The following is a 17013-nucleotide window of genomic DNA, read 5'->3' as shown; positions in this document are numbered from 1 at the left end:
ACACGTACTTGTACAAAGAGTATTTTAAACTAATAGAATAAATATTGATTTCCAGTTGATAGATGAAATTTTTGATTGGCCAGCGGATGAATTGAACAGTAAGTACAGGTTTTAGACGCTTATTGTCAAATTGTAACTTTAGATCAGTAGAATCGATTTATCAATCAGATTGTACAAACCTCTGTCCTGCTAAAATGTCGTAAGCAAGGTAATGTATTATAGCTTTTTAAAAAATATTACTAGAATTTGCGGCTGATATTCCATATGCTATTTTTGTTGGTGCTATATGTTTTCCCGCTACTGTTGTTGTTGTTGTCGTACGTTGTTGTTACTTCTGCTGCTGTTGTTGTTGATGATGCAGTTGTTTATGCTCAGTGCTACTGCTGAGGCCGTTGCTGCTGTTATTTGTTGTGGCAGTTGATCAGCGGGTATTCTAAGGAACTTCTTGTCTTCATATGCGTTTTCATTATGGCTCTCAAATCTACTTTTTTAATCTTACCCAGTAAATTAACCGTTCATTGTTCTGAAAAGCGATCAAGAAAAAGGTAAAAGAGTTTTTGTTGCATATTGGAAAACTGTGTCTACGAAAATGGCCGCGCGGACGTTTGATTTTGCTGAAATATTTAGGTTCAAATAATATTGGAGAAACAACAAATGCTTTTAGCGCACATGTACACAGGATTCCTTTTATTACTAGAATCTTTCAGTAGTAAAATAGACATTGTAAGACTTTTCAGTTTCACCGAGAATTTGTATTATAATATTATTTGCTACCGTATATGTTTTACAGCTTGCCACTATTCAGTTTTCTTCCGCAGTTGCGGCAAAAACAAAGAGAATAGTAAATAGCCGAGTCGACAGTGTTTGTCTTTGCCTCGGCCAATAATAACAAATAGTAACATTTTATTTGTTTTTACTTCGGTAATATATACTATAGATAATTGTAATAGGAAAGGAAGCATTAAGTTGGATCCAATATATCAAAAGATTTTCTCGTTCAAGTCAATTTGTTTTATCTTAGAATAAGAACGAGAACCTTCTTTTTAAACCGACAATTGCAATAATGTGCCACGTGACAAGCACCAGCTCCTTAAACAATAATGGTAAATTTTACACCGTGAAAAGATGAAAAAACTTACTGAAGTTTCGGACGCTAATCCTTCGTCGGAGTAAAAGAGAAAGAGGTGGTAGAAAGGAGTGTTTATATATGAGAACAAGACAAAAGAAACCTTAAACACAAGATTCACGTTTTTCAAGTGATTCAGGACGTTTTTTTGTTAAACATTGTCATGTTTCCTTCAGCTATTGCCATCACAGAATATCATATCAAACATTAGGTGTCGTACTTCTCTGTGTCTGTTGTCTGCGAGGCAGACCCAGGAGTTAGCATCGTCCCCGTATCCTTCCTCGATTTTCCAAAGCTTTTTTTTTTTGCTTCTTCAAGGATGTTCATGTCGAATTCGTCAAAACGACTGCCTTTTCGTTTGCCGCTTTTCCGCACAATCCAAATATGGAATTGATCATACCATATATGGAGTGAGCTTTCTATACTCCAACTTCGACACTAACATATAGAGTATAAAGCTTGATATGCTTTCCTTATATATTAAAGCCTATTTCTTCTTTCTCGTTGCAGTACTGATATCTACACAAGTATTTTGTCTGTCTGTCTGTCAGTTTACTTACTAATTATAACGTGGCCGGCAAAATAGTACGGGCTCCAGAAGCGGAATGTATACATATCTTAGTTTGGGCGCTTTTATCGTTTCCACTTTTATATCATTATGTAAGTATGGGTTTGTGATAGATCACTCCATTGCCATCTTCCATGTTGGATAGAAATAGAACATTTGCATTATACATGGTGTCCTTTACTACAACAACCATGATCCATTGAACAAACCCTTTTTTGTTCAATCAATAGCCCCTTTGCATCACAAAGTCACGAATCACGATCATTTCAGCCATAGGTCGCTTGAGGAAGGATCTGCTGACTGGCAAACAGCCGGGCTCGTATCTTGAAATCGTGAACACTGATGTTACAAGGAAAAAAAACAGCCCAATTTGAAAAAAGGTTTTGGATATGACATTAGTAAACCAGCAAATTATTTTGAAAAGATAAGTTCCAATATTTATTCCAGTAATGCCATGGAAAAGACTTATTATAGCATCAGATATCTTGCTCCGTCATGAGGCAATACAGATTGAAATAACTAAAGTAAATTTGCGAAGCATTTTGGCATTAGTAAATGACACCATCATGTAAACAGCCTATTTTTTATGTACCGAATGATTAGTATAGGTAATAGGACTACATGCTGTCCAAATTGGAAATAGTTGGAAGAAAAAAATTCCGAGGATTGACAAAATTGGAAGAGGCCGATAAGCCGAGTCCAATTTGGGCAGTCAGAGGAATTTTTTGAACTCAACTATTGCCAAATTGGACAGACATGTAGTCCTATTGCAGATTGATTATGTAATTACATATCGATGGTTTTCACAGCCTCCATTTTGGATGAATTTAACAAAAGATCAATTCGTCATGAGTGTCTTTTGTCATATCATCCCACATGGCCGCCGTGTCTTTTGTTATTTCATTCTCTTGGTAATGATCGCAAACCAGCAATTTATTTTCAGAAAACTCTAGGCTGATTCAAGGCATGGCTTACTCACACATCGTATTTCCTTAGGTCGAATTTTAATGCCTGGCGTCTACAAAGACAAAGTCTAGCATTATCAAACCTCCCTCGACGTACTCTCTACTTTATTCCATTTTATACCCTTTTTTGTTGCATTAGTAACTTTTAAGCGCATTTATTTAATAGAGGTTTTGCGACACCACGTGACGGCAGCCATGTTTGATGGCAGCAACAATACAATCGTTTTACATGAGAAATAATTCAATTCCTAAGAGCAAAGGAATTTTATTGTTCCGCCATCCAACCACAGGAAGCTCAAGCAGTATTATGGGATGGACACGTGATGCTGCAAAACCTCTATACAATGCTTACCACTCTATCATGTGTTTATCTACAGCAGCTCAAGGGCCTTCTCAATGCACGTTTTCATTTCTAAGGCAGCATTACGACACGGACTATAAAACTTCCAATACGGCAATGGATGGACACGTGTTTGCAATTTACAACGTCATCACTGAATTCCAGTGTGCAGATAACTGTCTCCGTCACGCGCAGTGTGTGGCATTCAATTACCAGTTTGATGGCTTGCCTGGTGAAAAGCCATGTGAGTTGCTCAGCTCGTTCGGCAAATTAGTAAACAAGCAAGGGTTCACATTTGAGATATATCAACGACAAACTCAGACAACAGTAAGTATCTAAAAGCACGGGTTACCTGTGGTGTACGTGTAAATGAATTTGAGCGACAGAGACTGAAAGCAAAGCTCACTACTCCCTCGTGTAAAACACAGGGATCCCAAGCGACAAAGAAAACTAAGCCGGAGAGAGACGACCAATTTTCGTCAATTTTGCACATGCGCATACGCTTTTTAGCCCTGTCGTGTGACTTCGACAATGTTTCTATCAAAATATTGAACGAGTTCAGTTATTCAATTTAAACGATAATTTACAAAAGCACGTACTGCGATTGGATAAAAAATCCATATTAAAAATTTTAATTATATTGCGTGGTTAATTTAGAAAGTTAATTGGAATTTCGTTTATATTTTAGATGTTATCAACTATTTGTCACTAAGCGGCCCCCATGGGTTATCGCGGGCTCGCACAAACGTTCAGGCTGTTGGTTTTTTAAAATATTTTCTTCAAGCACCTCCAATAAAAACCCGCATTGGCGACTCAAAATCGCAATAAGTATGAGTATCACGATTCTACTATGTCTTTATTCAAAAATAAAGGAAAAAGTAAGGAAAACGATCGATTCTGATTTGCTTCAAATTCTCACCACCTAACACCTCTCATAGCCACAGTTTCTGACAAGTTCAAGAACAACGCTCGACGTTTTTGAAAACTTTGCTTTCATCAATTCATTGCTCTATCCTTATTAAAAGGTTTATATGAAGTTGATAAAATTTTCATTGTTTGAACTGTTTACACATGTTATAAAGCGTTTTTTCTTATAATACTTTGCTAGGTCCTAAATGCATTGTAAATTTTCTCAATGTGCCTCTATCAAGTAAACTTTTTCGAGTTTACAAAACCAAAGTAAGCTTATCTTTTCTATAAAGCTCATTATAATTGTATTAAAAATTTGCAACACTACACGTCAATAAAGAATATCTGATTCTACAATATCTTTGTCATTCAGACAATTTCTAAATCAAATCTTCGAAGCGTAGCTTGACAGAAAACAAATTTCGTTCGATATTTTTCACTCACCTGTAGCAGAAAGTGCAAGATATACAGCTGGTAATGTCCCTTTATCCTCGGTAACACATTATCAGGACATAATTTGTGTCATAAAAGTCGTAAAAGAGGGGAAAAAACCAAATAACTTCTATAAGTTTGATCGGGAGAGAAGTGTCAACATAAACTCGTATCATCGTCTCAGAATTACCGCGGGTGATTGGCTCAAAGCATTTGATTGACGGCGAAAATAGCACTTTTATGGTATTCACAACTACCTTCTGAATGCAACGGTTCATATTGGAATGTCAACACTTCTGTCAAAAAAAATCATTTTCTCCTCTTTTACAACTTTTTTGACACATATTATTTCCTGGCGATGTGGTACAAGGATAAGGGAAATTACAAGCTATATATCTTGCAATTTCTGCTTCAGGTAAGTGAGAAATATCGTACAAAATTTGTTTTCTTTCAAATTACACTTCGAAGAAAATTTGAATTTGAAGTTGTTTGAATGACAAAGAAATTGTAGAATCACTTATTCTTTTCTTGACGACTTGTGTTACAAAGTAGAATGCTCAATTTAATCCCAGTATACTTTTAGACGATCATAATAGCCTTTTTAACAAAAAATAATGCGTAAGTTACTTATTTATTCGAATATGTACTTGAGCATGAAATTTCAAATGCATTGGAATAACAATAAGAAAAAAAAAACAGCCATAAACAGTTTAAACAATAAAATTCTTTTAAACTTCATCTAAAATTTAAACTCTTTGGATAGTGATAGTAGATTGTTGATAAAAACAAAGTTTACGAAAACGCCTTCGTCCACTTTCTGCCGATGGCTTAGTAAGGGCCGGAGACGAATGTTTGGTAGGGAGAATCTCAAGAGAATCAGGATAACTTTCCTCGCTTTTATCTTTATTTGAATTGGAAAATAGGAGAACCACGATACAGAATGTGCGATTTAGAGCCGCCAATACGGGGAAAGAAAGAACTAAATAGAAGGAAGGAAGGAAGGAAGGAAGGAAGGAAGGAAGGAAGGAAGGAAGGAAGGAAGGAAGGAAGGAAGGAAAGGTGACGAACATGGCAGCAAAGAGACGTAATACTCATTAAGATAGATACGAATTAATAAGAACAGCTAAAAAAGTGGAGTCAACTTGATACTACTCTGCATAGGGAAGGAGATTTATGGATGTTAAACAGACCCATACACGCATCGGATTATGATCATTAATGTATAAATGCCTTTCCTGACAAGCTGTCTATACGTGGGAAGCAAAACTACTTCATCATGTCAGGGGGTAAGAGGGAGGTTATTAACACAGGATCTTAAATTAGATTGACCTCTTCGATTTTGGTATATTTGTTCTTGTAATATTGCTAAATTTAAATAAAAGGTCAAGTAAAATTAAAGAGAAAGAAAGAAGGTGTTAAGAAAGAAATGGATGGCGAGAGAAAAGTGAAGGAAAGGAAATGGAAGGGAAAAAGGAAAGTTAACTAGGAAATGAATAAATAAATAAATAAGAAGAAGAAAGAAAAGGGATTAGAAGAGTGAAAATAACGGGAGAAAAGACTAGAAACGTTGGACTGAACAGTTAAAAAAGGGGTCGGAATTTAAAGAAAAAATACAAAGAGAAAAAAACCAAAGGAAAGTTAGAGGACGCTTAAAAGAATAAAACGGAAAGAAAAGGAAATGGGAAAGCGTCGAGAAGTGAAAAAAAAAAAGAGAGTAAAAATTACCTTAGTTAATCTATGCCTTTAGTAATCATTGCGGCCATGACATATTCAGTTTTGATATTTACTTACCATTTTTTTAATTACTACCCAATGACTTTTTTAACAAAATGCAGTAAAATCATAAAGCATTTACACAAAGAACGAACGTATTCCGGTCTTCATTGTTGTTCTATCTTTTCTCAGTGACAATGAATATTTAACAAGAGAAAAGAAAAAAAAAATTAAGAACTATGTATTAAAAAGTTAATAGCTTTGGAGGGAAAGAATAAAAGCATTAATTTGAGCTCTGCTTGGTTTTAGTTTTTGAATTGAATTGAAGTGATCAATTTCGACAAGGTTAAAAAAACCTCAAAAAAAAAAAAAAAAAAAAAAAAAACTATATATATATAAAAAAAAAGAAGATTGATAAGCATAATGTTTGAAATTGGTCTTTGTTAAAGAAACATCTGCGTTCTTAATTTTTTAGTTCTCGATAATTACGCTTGGAGTCATGGCAAGTATTTAATAATACCTGTTCGTATCTTGAACAAACTTGTTTTATGCAAGAGTCATTTGTATTTTTGGCAAGGACAGCTGGTAAATTATCATTTATATTACATATCTGGTCAGCAAGCTGAGCGGGTATACGTATACTTCTTCAGTTGGAAAAGTTACCCTGACTTAAAGACAGCTACCTCGAGCTCATCGCTCCTTACCAAACTCATGGCAAGCTCATCTTTTTCTAATGAGTCTATTGTATTTCCATCATCGAATGAAAAATCGTTATCTCTTTGGTTCAAAAGCCTTGGAATCTCTTTTACTCTACTAAACAGTGTTTTGACAGTAGTGGGCAATTGTCTGGTTTTTGTTGTGTTCTTCAAAAATAGCTCACTCAGGAAAGCAAGCAATGTCTTCTTCATGAATTTGTGTTCCGCCGACACACTCTTTGCAATTCTAGTTTTCCCTTTAGAAGTCGTTTTTCTTCTACAATATCCTCATTGGCATTTGGGAGAACAACTGTGTAAAGCTTGGCAGTCGCTGTATGTTTGGTTTGGCACCGTATCGATCTTTAGCCTATCTGCCATGAGCGTCGAGTGATATCTGACTATAAAAAAACCTTTACAACAAGAAATTCACTTCACAATAAGAACCGCGTGTTTTTTTGCAACTTGTTTATGGGTGTTTAGTTTTGGAAGTGCTGTGTTGTTTTACAAAATCTCTGACCAGCGTTTTCCAAACAAATGCATTATATTTAAAGTTTCTTCTATTGAATTGTCAGTCCTGCTTTTGCTCATGAACATCGTGTTGCCTTTCATCGTTTGCTGTGTATCTTATATCCGTATTCTTGGCATAGCTAAAATGCAATCCCAAAAGGTGCATCATCAAGAACTACCTTCCACCACTACCAGTAATGCCGTCAGGAAATTAAGAGAAAGCAGAAACAGCAAAGCCAAAAGAACAATCAGCTTTCTGCTAGGTGCTTTCGCAATATTCTGCCTTCCTTTTTCTATCTATCACATTGTTGATGCCACACTTTCTGACTCATATCCCTATAAACAGTACATCGAGATGTTTGCGAAATGGCTTTCTTATTTTAGTTCTGCATTGAACTGGGCTCTCTATACGTTTTCCAATAAAGAATTTAAGGTTCCTTTACTTGGTCTGATTCCAGTGAGGATAAGACAACTGATAAACCGAAACCATAGCAACACAGCTGCTGTTTTATCGATTGATTGCAGTTGCAAGTAAAGCTTAAAAACAAGCAGTCGTCATGTACGTAAAGAAGCAATTGGGTGCAATTCCGTTTTCATAATAAATCCCAAGCATCAAACATCAGTACTAATTCTTGAATGCCACCTGTGAAATGATCTTACCTATAAACCATTTTTATCGAACACCAAAACAAGTTTTGAGTTGGTCAAAGTTAGGACACAGGTAACTCACAGATCGACACCATGAAACAATCTCTAAGCTGATCAACTGGCTGATCAAAGTCAAGACAAGGGAACTCACAGATCGAATGAGAATTCTGCCTATTCGCTAGGGTTTGAGTAGGGTTTGAGAACCAGTGGAGAAAACATTCGAATCAATCCATGTATCTATATTTATCATATAGTTAGGATAGTACGCGCGCGCTGATTAGTCGAAAATTGTGCTTTATTAGTGATCGGATCACAGGGCTGACGCCATCCGCGCGCGCGAAGTGCTGCTAGATCCTGTGACCGTCTTTCTTTTTGCGTTAATAAATTCAATACCGAAATAAAATTGGTAACGATATAATAAAAAGATTAAAACAGCTTCTTCCGTGCTCTGTTCAGTAATAAAGCACTTAGGAAGCGCCGTAACTCAAGAAGTGTGAGAAGCACGAGCCAACTCCTTACACTTCTTTCGTGCTCACGTCACTTGCATGCTTTATTAGTAAACGGAGCACAGAAAAAGCTGTTTTGATTATTGATCAAACTTGATCCCGAGTGCCGCGAAATCGGACCAGAGGATCCAAAAAAAAAAAAAAAGAAGAGGCAGTCGCACTGAAACTACGTTATCTTTGATTCCCCAATATTTAACTCAGGGCACTGATAACTGTCCAATTTGAACACCTGCAATTAAAACTGCCTTTAAAAAAAGCAAATTAGAGATCCAAAATTATGCTTTATGGCAAAGGCTTGATGGATATATACAAACAACTCTAATTTTAAACTTTTATTGCCAGCTCTCCGTCTTTTTCTTTACAATTGGCTCTCTTGAAGGCACCATCTTTGGGTGAGGAATTAAGTTTCGGTCGGTTACGGGACTGATCTGATCCATAAGAAGAAAGCTCAACACAGGAAGCCCATTCCTTTGCCCTTCTTCAATAGTCACTTTCTGCTATCCGTGAGATTTTATAAACTTTGGAAAGGAATCTAAAGTAGATTTCGAAAGTTGCGATGGCTAGCAGTTAGGCGACCGAAATATCAAAGTCATCTCCAATCTTGCGTGGTGTCTTAAAGTCAAAATTTTATATATTGATTTTTTTTTCAAATTTGACTAAATTTTGACCGTAATTTCCATTTAAATATCTTAAGGTTACTTTCAACCTTCACAGGGTTTTCTCGGTTAAGAATTATTTTTTAATAACTTACAGCAATTTTTTAAGTACTAACAGCACGCGACAAGGAATAACACGGAAGTCAAGCAAGCGTGAATAATCAACAAACAGCCGTGAGCGAAAATAGTTGTGAGCGTACTTATTTTTATTTGACTGCCTTAAAACCCTTCAATGCATATGAAATTAAAGGAGAATATTTGTAAAGGATACATCTTTTAGTGACTTCATTTAGAAAAAAATCGTTCGACGATTTTGGAATGCCGCTTTTATCGATATTTTCTATCGCTTTTGACAACAAATGGGGTCATTTAGCTTCATATCAAAAAATCCATAACGTTAGAAAGAAAGTCACAATTTGATTCATACTCAATAAACACAGTGTCTATATCCATACCTTATTCTAGCTACTAAGGGTTCAGACAAAAAATTAATATTATGCAACCAAAATCCCTGCAACCCCCCCCCCCCCCCCCACACACACACCCCCACCCCCCCCCCCCATCAATTATCTAATGGAGGCATACCTAACCTTAGCTTTCGAACGGTTTGCTGTTTGCACAAACTGAAGGTATTTATTGGTTGCGGTTACGCTGGGTTTTTCTTAACACGATGAAACTCCCAAATATAACGATATTAAAATGTAGATTTCTAGTGTGACCGATGTTTTACAAGGTAAATTTACCTTGGTCAAAAACCCTAACCCTACGTCAAAAAAGCAAAAAAAAAAAAAAAAAAAAAAAAAACCCGAACATGAGAATCACTGCCAGATATTAATCCGGCTAATCCAGGATGTAGTAAATGTTTGTCTTGTCAAATGTCACAGATACCACGCATCAACTAGACAAAAATTATCTTATCTTAAACGTTGTGAATAAAACAATTCAACCTACACGTTGAAACATTTCAATTCATTGACAAGAGATATGATCATTGTAGTTTTTTTTAAGTATTAGTGATAATAACGATATAGTGATTCGATATATGCTCTGCGGGATAAGTTAGCCTTCAGCGTGACATTGTCCATATAGCCTGTGTACATCCCCATCCCACCCCTACACAGTAAAAAGCTACACAGGCCATCCATGAATAAATATTTCATAATTCAACTTTGTTTTAAATATATATATCAATCCATCCATTCACGAATTTTCTTTTGTTTATTTATTTATTTATCTATTTATTTATTTGTTTGTCTGTTTGTTTGTTTGATTAATTGTTTGTTTTTTCATTTTTTTAAAAATTTTAAGGGGGTCCAGATAGGGGTCCAGAAAGGTCCATATAGGGGTCCAAATTTGGGGGTCCACCGTTTTGACGACGCACGACTAACGCCATTTTAAGAACAAATTGACCGAATTCTTAAAGTCCTTTAAAATCATTAAATAAATGATCATGGCAGAAGTAGCCGACTTCACTTTGATAGATAGCTATACACTTGGTTACAAAGCTTATCATAATGCAACGGATCAGCAACAAAACAACCTCGCTTGTCTACAGCAACACATTCCAACTGCATTACAAAGGCTACAACTTGGCAAAGACAAACCGAGGTTCAGCATACTCAGTATTGGAGCTGGTGATGGATTTATTGATCAGGAAATACTGAAGATTGTGCAAGAAGGATATCTGAATGCAGGCGACAAACAGTTGCAAGAAGTTGAAATCCTGAATACAGCAATTGAACCAAATACTGCGTTCCTTGGCCAATACAAAGAATCCATTGAAAGGCCATCTGACGAGACAAAAGGTCCTTCAAATCAAAGGTCAGTTCAGTTTGATCTCAAACCGATGTCATTTGAGGAATACGCAAAGAGTAAACACGATCAAAACCAGTATGACCTGGTCCAAGCCATACACAGTCTATACTATGTGGAGAGCATGGAGTCTACATTGAAGCATTGCTATCACAACGAACTGGGAGAGAAAGGATTAATTGTATGCCTGCTTGGAGACAATTCCAATTTACCAGCAGTAACAGGTAAAATCTTAGAGAAATTTCGTTCTGAACGCCAAGGAAAGCTCTGCAGGAATAATGCAGCTGCAAACTTCATACACTTTGCCGAAAAGAATTCAATGAAGTATGAAAAGGTGGTTGTTCCTTTCTCGGTTGACGTGACAAGCGTTTTCGATGAAAGTTCTGAGGAAGGAGGTCATCTGCTTGACTTTTGTACACATGAAGTGAACTATCGTCAAACAGCCGACCCAGATGAGGTCAAGGAGGTTTTGAAGAAGATACAAGACATCTCTACTGAAGAAGATGATGGAAGGATGATTGTGAGTGGAACTAACGAACTTATATTGGTTTATAAAACTTCATAAACGATTATAAAAATGATTGTGGGTTGAATTACCGACCACTTATATAAACAATACAACAGTGAAAGAAAATATGCTATTACTTCTTTAGCCTTCACGTAGACGCTCTAAGGGTCGTCACGGAATGCTTCACGCTGCGTGGCCACTATGTACCAGTACTGAGCTATATATGACTTTTACCGACTTTATATACCAAATAAAATTACATAATTCATTACCTCAATAAAAAATAAACAGCAAATACAAATCTACCAACCAGTTGTTGCATAGAAATTAATCTGAGTGATTTTCGTTGTTGATTTAAGGTTACTGGAGACCTTCAGGGGTATGCTTCTCTTAAACTCTCTCTACGCAACACGTTCAATAAAACCCCCTAATACCGTATATCGTTTTAAAGGTCATATCATAAAGATAATATCATTTCAAAATGATTTTCTAATTTGAACAAATACCGAGCCTTAAACACAAATCGGGCACATTCCGTAGAGGTGACTGGAAATAGCGTTAGCGCGTATAGCCAAAATAACCTCACTATGTGAATAAGCTACAAAAGGGTGTGAGCTACAAAGAGGTGTGAGCTACAAAAGGGTGTGAGCGATTTTTGGGCCGGTAAAAATCTCAAATTGCCTGGTCATTTTTCCGATAATTGTTGGAGCATGCAGTACGCATTTCCACTAGGATTCGCGTACGTTCTAATGCTTTGTGGTTCCATTACTGTTTACAGCAATGCTTTATTTTGCTTTTGAATATGTGTACTGTAGTAATGGTGAAGTACGGACAAACTATAAACACTAAAAAAATTAAAATAAATATTAAATAATATTATAATAATATCAGATAAGTTTGTCAGTCCCCTTTAAATTCGTAATGAATACTGGCATTTAGATCAGTGGTAATATCGTCGACACTTAGTAGTCATTGGTCTATATTGTCGTTAATCGTGTGCAAAACTGCTCGGTTAATATATCGAGCCACATGACGATTTGGCTTAAGAGTTTGTTTAAGATTTTTACAACCTTTTTTGGCCACAAAGTAGGCGTGCATTCTTATCTTCTAGAGAAAAATAAGAGATTTAAAGATTTGTTTCTCCAAGGTATAATAATATGATATATGATGCTCTTTTATTATATCTATTGTGACTTGTTCTATAGATTGTTAAACTGTTTTTTTTATTAGTATAGTTGGAATACTAATAATAATAATAATAATGAAAATGAACAATAACGAAGAATAATGAAAACTTTATTATACGTTTTTCTTACAATTGTAAACCTCGCTTCCCAGGTAGTTTACAATCTTTTACTTGAATTTTCTACTTGATTAAACATTTAGTTTTTGTATATAATTCGAATGATTGTTACGATGACAATAGATGGCAAATGGGGGATAGATATTAATAAGGCTAATATTTAATACTTCATTAGGTCAGGATATTCCATTCTTTGTTTCTACAACAATAAAATGAAATAAGTCGTTCTTATGGCAATGTTCGTGATGTTTCTGACAGCATATTTTACATGTTTTTCATCAAAACCTTTTAAAAAGAATTTTAGCATCTCGAGAAATTAATCTTATATACTGAGCATCTTTAGCAAACACACCCAAGGCACTAAGAGACAGATTTGTGGGTTTAACTTGTTTGAACTGCTTACGTAGAGGGTCCATCACATCTTTATTTTTAGATTATTTGCGGGATGAGTTATTTTGAAGATTTGACTCGAAACCAACTGTTAGTGCAAGCATATACAGGCATTTATCAGAGGTTGTTATTAAAAGATCAGGACGATGATTGGCACTAGTTCTGAATGAGGAGCTTTCGAATCCAGGAAGATCAATGAACAAGGAAGAATCTTTGACAATTTTGGGAAGAAATTGTAGAATGGAGTGGTGTCTCCAAGTGAAGCGACCTTGTTCAAGATAAGACTTACATCTAGCCACAACATGGAGAAGAGATTCAGATGATAGACAGAACGAACAATCAGAAGAAATAAAGAAATACCCCACTTGACAAGGTTATTTCTGGTAGGAAGAGTGTATTGATGTAACGAATTGTGAAGTTATAACTTCACAATTCGTAAATTCAATAACTTTTTCTTATTGAATAAAATCGGATGGCCTGATTTAAAGTAAGCACCCTAGATACACGTTTGTATTAATTTTGATGTCTACCTAGCAATCGCCATTATTCACTGTCAGCCGGACGCTTGATCCAAGCTAGTGCGGCTCACTCCTACTCAGTCCCTTCATGGAGTCTTATAAATAAATATAAGTTCGTTAGTTGCATTTACAATCATCCTTCCATTACAGTCTTCAGTAGAATTGTCTTGAAGTAATATTTCAAATCCGACAATGAGGACAGGACGGGATTTCAAGTCCGCGCAATTAGTTTCAGTCCGAGGCGAAGCCGAGGACTGGAACTAATTGCAAGGACTTTGAAATCCCGTCCAGTCCGATTTGGAGGATTTGAAATGACTTCTCATACTCATTAATTATTCGGGAGGGATGTTGTTTTTATCTTGTATTTATTTCATTGTATATGATCTTCGCTCCATTCACCTAGTTGTAATAATGACAATCTTTTGTTTTGTAATGGTTTTATTTTGCTTTCGTCCTTTGGGATTTCTTAAGATAAATGCTATCTGAATTACTTATGCAAATAGCAGTTATTTTTCTCTGAATGTATTCATTTCAACATGGCTTCTCGTCAAAGAGACAGCGATGAAGAAGCGGAGCTTCTACCTTTAAAACGCTTTCGAAAAGTGAAAAGTCAAGCCCAAGAAGAAGAACTTTTGCAAAAAGCTGTGCCAATTTCAACCCGTTACAAGAATAACTGGGCTGTGAATATTTTTGAAGAATGGAGGCAAAGTAGAGAAAACAAAGTGGCAAGTTTGGAGTCTACCTCCATGGATGTCTCGCTAGAGAGCATTCAAAATTTGGATATTGAGGCATGGGAAACTATGACAGTTCCATCCCTAAACTTCTGGCTTGGCAAATTTGTTGAAGAAGCAGCAAACAAGAAAGGTTCGCCATATCCTGCTCGTACGCTTTATCAGCTTATCGCTAGCCTTAAACGCCACCTAGAGTCGAAAAACCGAAACGACGTCAATATGCTTGACAAGTCTAACATGTGGTGAGTTAATTAGAAACTTTCTGTTTATTTGCTTTACTTTGCACATGAATAAAACCTTATATTATTCTAACTGAACGTTTTTCTTTTAGTTTTTCTGGACTGAGAAAAATTCTGGATGCAGAGATGAAAAGTGTTCACGCCGAAGGGGTTACTAATAGAAAGGAAGAAAAAGAGGTGATTACAGAAGAAGAGGAAGAGACGATGTGGAGGAAAGGAGTACTAGGCCAGTCAACAGCTAAGATTTTGCTTAATACAGTGTACTTTTATAATGGTAAACTATTTGGCATGCGTTCTCAAGAACATAGGCAATTAAGGATTAGCGATATCGAAATAGAAGGCGATAATACCATAATTTATCGTGAAAATTCTTCCAAAACATTTCATGGTGGCATAGCAGATTTGAAAAAGAAAGCGAGAGTGATTAAACATGTTTGCCACGAAAAGGGCAATGAGAGCCACGAGCGTTGCTTGGTTAAGATTTATAATCGGTATTTTGACCTCGTAAACAATCTTCGTGTTAAAGCAAAAGGTTTCTATTTTCAGCCATATAAGGACGGAAAATTTGCGTACGAAAACTGTGTTGTAGGAATTCATACTCTCAATGAAATTCTTCCTAGTTTGTGCTTGGCAATTGGCAGTAAAAGGAAAACTAGCCATAGTCTTCGCGTTACATGTGTTAGCAAACTGTTTAATGCAAGTGTTGACGAAAAGCTTATAAGAAGCAGAAGTGGTCACGTTAGTGATGCTCTTTTGGCATATGAAAAAAGTAGCAAGGAGCAGGAGCAAAAAGTTTCTAACATTTTGAACCCACCAGCTCAGCCAAAACAGGTTTCATCTGAGTCAAAGAATGAAATTAAGGGAAGTGAAATTAAGAATGATATAGAAATGCCTGTATTTGATATCAATGAATTAAAATCTATATTTAATGATATCACTGGTTATGAGCACGAAGCTCAGTTAAATGAAAATACATGTTCTAATTTTTGGAGCTTTTCTTCTGACGGGCCTATCAATATATCTGGCAACTGTAATGTTACAATCAACCAGTTCAAAATCTAGCTTGCGCTTGAATGAATGCTAAAACTTATATTTATACTTATAGAAAATGCTAAGTTTACGATAGCAAACTGTTTTGAAATTTCATTAATATCTAAGTAAGTTGTTAAACGAAGTGTTGAGTATATTTGCAACTATTATTGATTATAGTTTATTGGTAATAACTTCTGAAATAAATGCTTGATGAATTAAATTTTCTGTTTTCATCTTTCTATGTATTGACTTGATTCAATGCTTGGACTGAATTAATTTTGTTCCAGTCCTTGGACTGAATTAATTTTGATCCAGTTGTTGGTCGACTGAATTAATTTCTTTTGTTCCAATTCATCAGCCCCACCTCTTCCCTGCTGATATCAAAACCCTCCCCGGCTTTAAGACACTTGACCTAGTTTCAAGATACATCATGTGACCAGGTACGAGGTAATCGATTGGCTAGTTACCTCATGAATAATTAATGAGTATGAGAAACATCTTCAAAATCTCCTTGAGCTCATCTGGGTCGGCTGTTTGATGATAATTATCTTCAAGTGTACTAAAGTCAAGCAGATGACCTCCTTCCTCAGAACGTTGGTCGAAAACGCTTGTCACGTCAACCGAGAAAGCAACAACCACCTTTTTATACTTCATGAAATTCTTTTCTGCTACGCGTATGACATCTTCAGCAGTACCGGTTGAAGGTATTCGGTATTCAGGTCGAAATTTCTTTAGGATAAATTTGGTTAAAATAGCGAAATGAGACTTTGTTCCAAGCAGACATACAATCAATCCTTTTTCTCCCAGTTCGTTGTGATAGCAATGCTTCAATGTAGACTCCATGCTCTCCACATAGTATAGACTGTGTATGGCATGGACCAGGTCATACTGGTTTTGATCGTGTTTACTCTTTGCGTATTCCTCAAATGACATCGGTTTGAGATCAAACTGAATTGACCTTTGATTTGAAGGACCTTTTGTCTCGTCAGATGGCCTTTCAATGGATTCTTTGTATTGGCCAAGGAACGCAGTATTTGGTTCAACCGCTGTATTCAGGATCTCAACTTCTTGCAACTGTTTGTCGCCTGCGTTCAAATATCCTACTCGTACAAACTTCAGTATTTCCTGATCAATAAAACCATCTCCAGCCCCAATACTGAGTATGCTGAACCTCGGATTGCCTTTACCAAGTTCTAGCTCTTGTAATTCTGCTGGAATGTGTTGCTGTAGACAAGAAATATTGGCTTCTCTTTGGTTAGATCTTTTAAGATAAGTCTTGTAGCCTTGAACATAGCTAGTGTTATGAACAAAGTTCATTATTGCGTGGTTTTTGGATCGGAGCTTTATGTATCGCAAGAAACAATTTTTTTGTACAGCAGACAAATCCTCTGACGAGACATTTGATACGGTATGTA

At 36.1% G+C, this 17013-nt stretch overlaps 4 protein-coding genes and 1 pseudogene across 4 annotated transcripts; 4 read left to right on the top strand and 1 right to left on the bottom strand.

The window, feature by feature from the left end:
- The first annotated feature begins 145 nt into the window (after positions 1 to 145).
- Positions 146 to 4026, top strand: LOC148908776 (uncharacterized). Its single transcript, XM_089036023.1, has 4 exons — positions 146 to 208; positions 1637 to 1786; positions 3037 to 3326; positions 3688 to 4026. The coding sequence occupies exons 2-4, from the start codon at positions 1732 to 1734 to the stop codon at positions 3709 to 3711; spliced, it is 369 nt and encodes a 122-aa protein (XP_088892149.1). The 5' UTR covers positions 146 to 208; positions 1637 to 1731; the 3' UTR covers positions 3712 to 4026.
- A 2691-nt stretch (positions 4027 to 6717) lies between these two features.
- Positions 6718 to 9012, top strand: LOC148908775 (octopamine receptor beta-2R-like; annotated as a pseudogene).
- Positions 9013 to 10515: 1503 nt separating this feature from the next.
- LOC116301611 (histamine N-methyltransferase-like) lies at positions 10516 to 11442 on the top strand. Its single transcript, XM_031710698.1, has one exon. The coding sequence runs from the start codon at positions 10516 to 10518 to the stop codon at positions 11440 to 11442; it is 927 nt and encodes a 308-aa protein (XP_031566558.1).
- Positions 11443 to 13827: 2385 nt separating this feature from the next.
- Positions 13828 to 15822, top strand: LOC148908774 (zinc finger MYM-type protein 2-like). Its single transcript, XM_089035420.1, has 2 exons — positions 13828 to 14569; positions 14659 to 15822. The coding sequence occupies exons 1-2, from the start codon at positions 14133 to 14135 to the stop codon at positions 15626 to 15628; spliced, it is 1407 nt and encodes a 468-aa protein (XP_088891546.1). The 5' UTR covers positions 13828 to 14132; the 3' UTR covers positions 15629 to 15822.
- Positions 15823 to 16066: 244 nt separating this feature from the next.
- LOC116301610 (histamine N-methyltransferase-like) lies at positions 16067 to 16915 on the bottom strand. Its single transcript, XM_031710697.1, has one exon. It carries the CDS (start codon positions 16913 to 16915, stop codon positions 16067 to 16069), a length of 849 nt encoding a protein of 282 aa, XP_031566557.1.
- Between the last annotated feature and the right edge of the window lie 98 nt (positions 16916 to 17013).

The sequence above is a fragment of the Actinia tenebrosa genome, unplaced genomic scaffold, assembly GCF_029948245.1.
Source record: "Actinia tenebrosa isolate PJP-AT-01 unplaced genomic scaffold, QUT_ActTen_1.0 PGA_scaffold3__52_contigs__length_22856419, whole genome shotgun sequence".
In the NCBI taxonomy this organism is placed as follows: domain Eukaryota; kingdom Metazoa; phylum Cnidaria; class Anthozoa; order Actiniaria; family Actiniidae; genus Actinia; species Actinia tenebrosa.
Note: the sequence above shows the minus strand (reverse complement) of the source record. Positions and strands in the feature narration are given on the sequence as shown.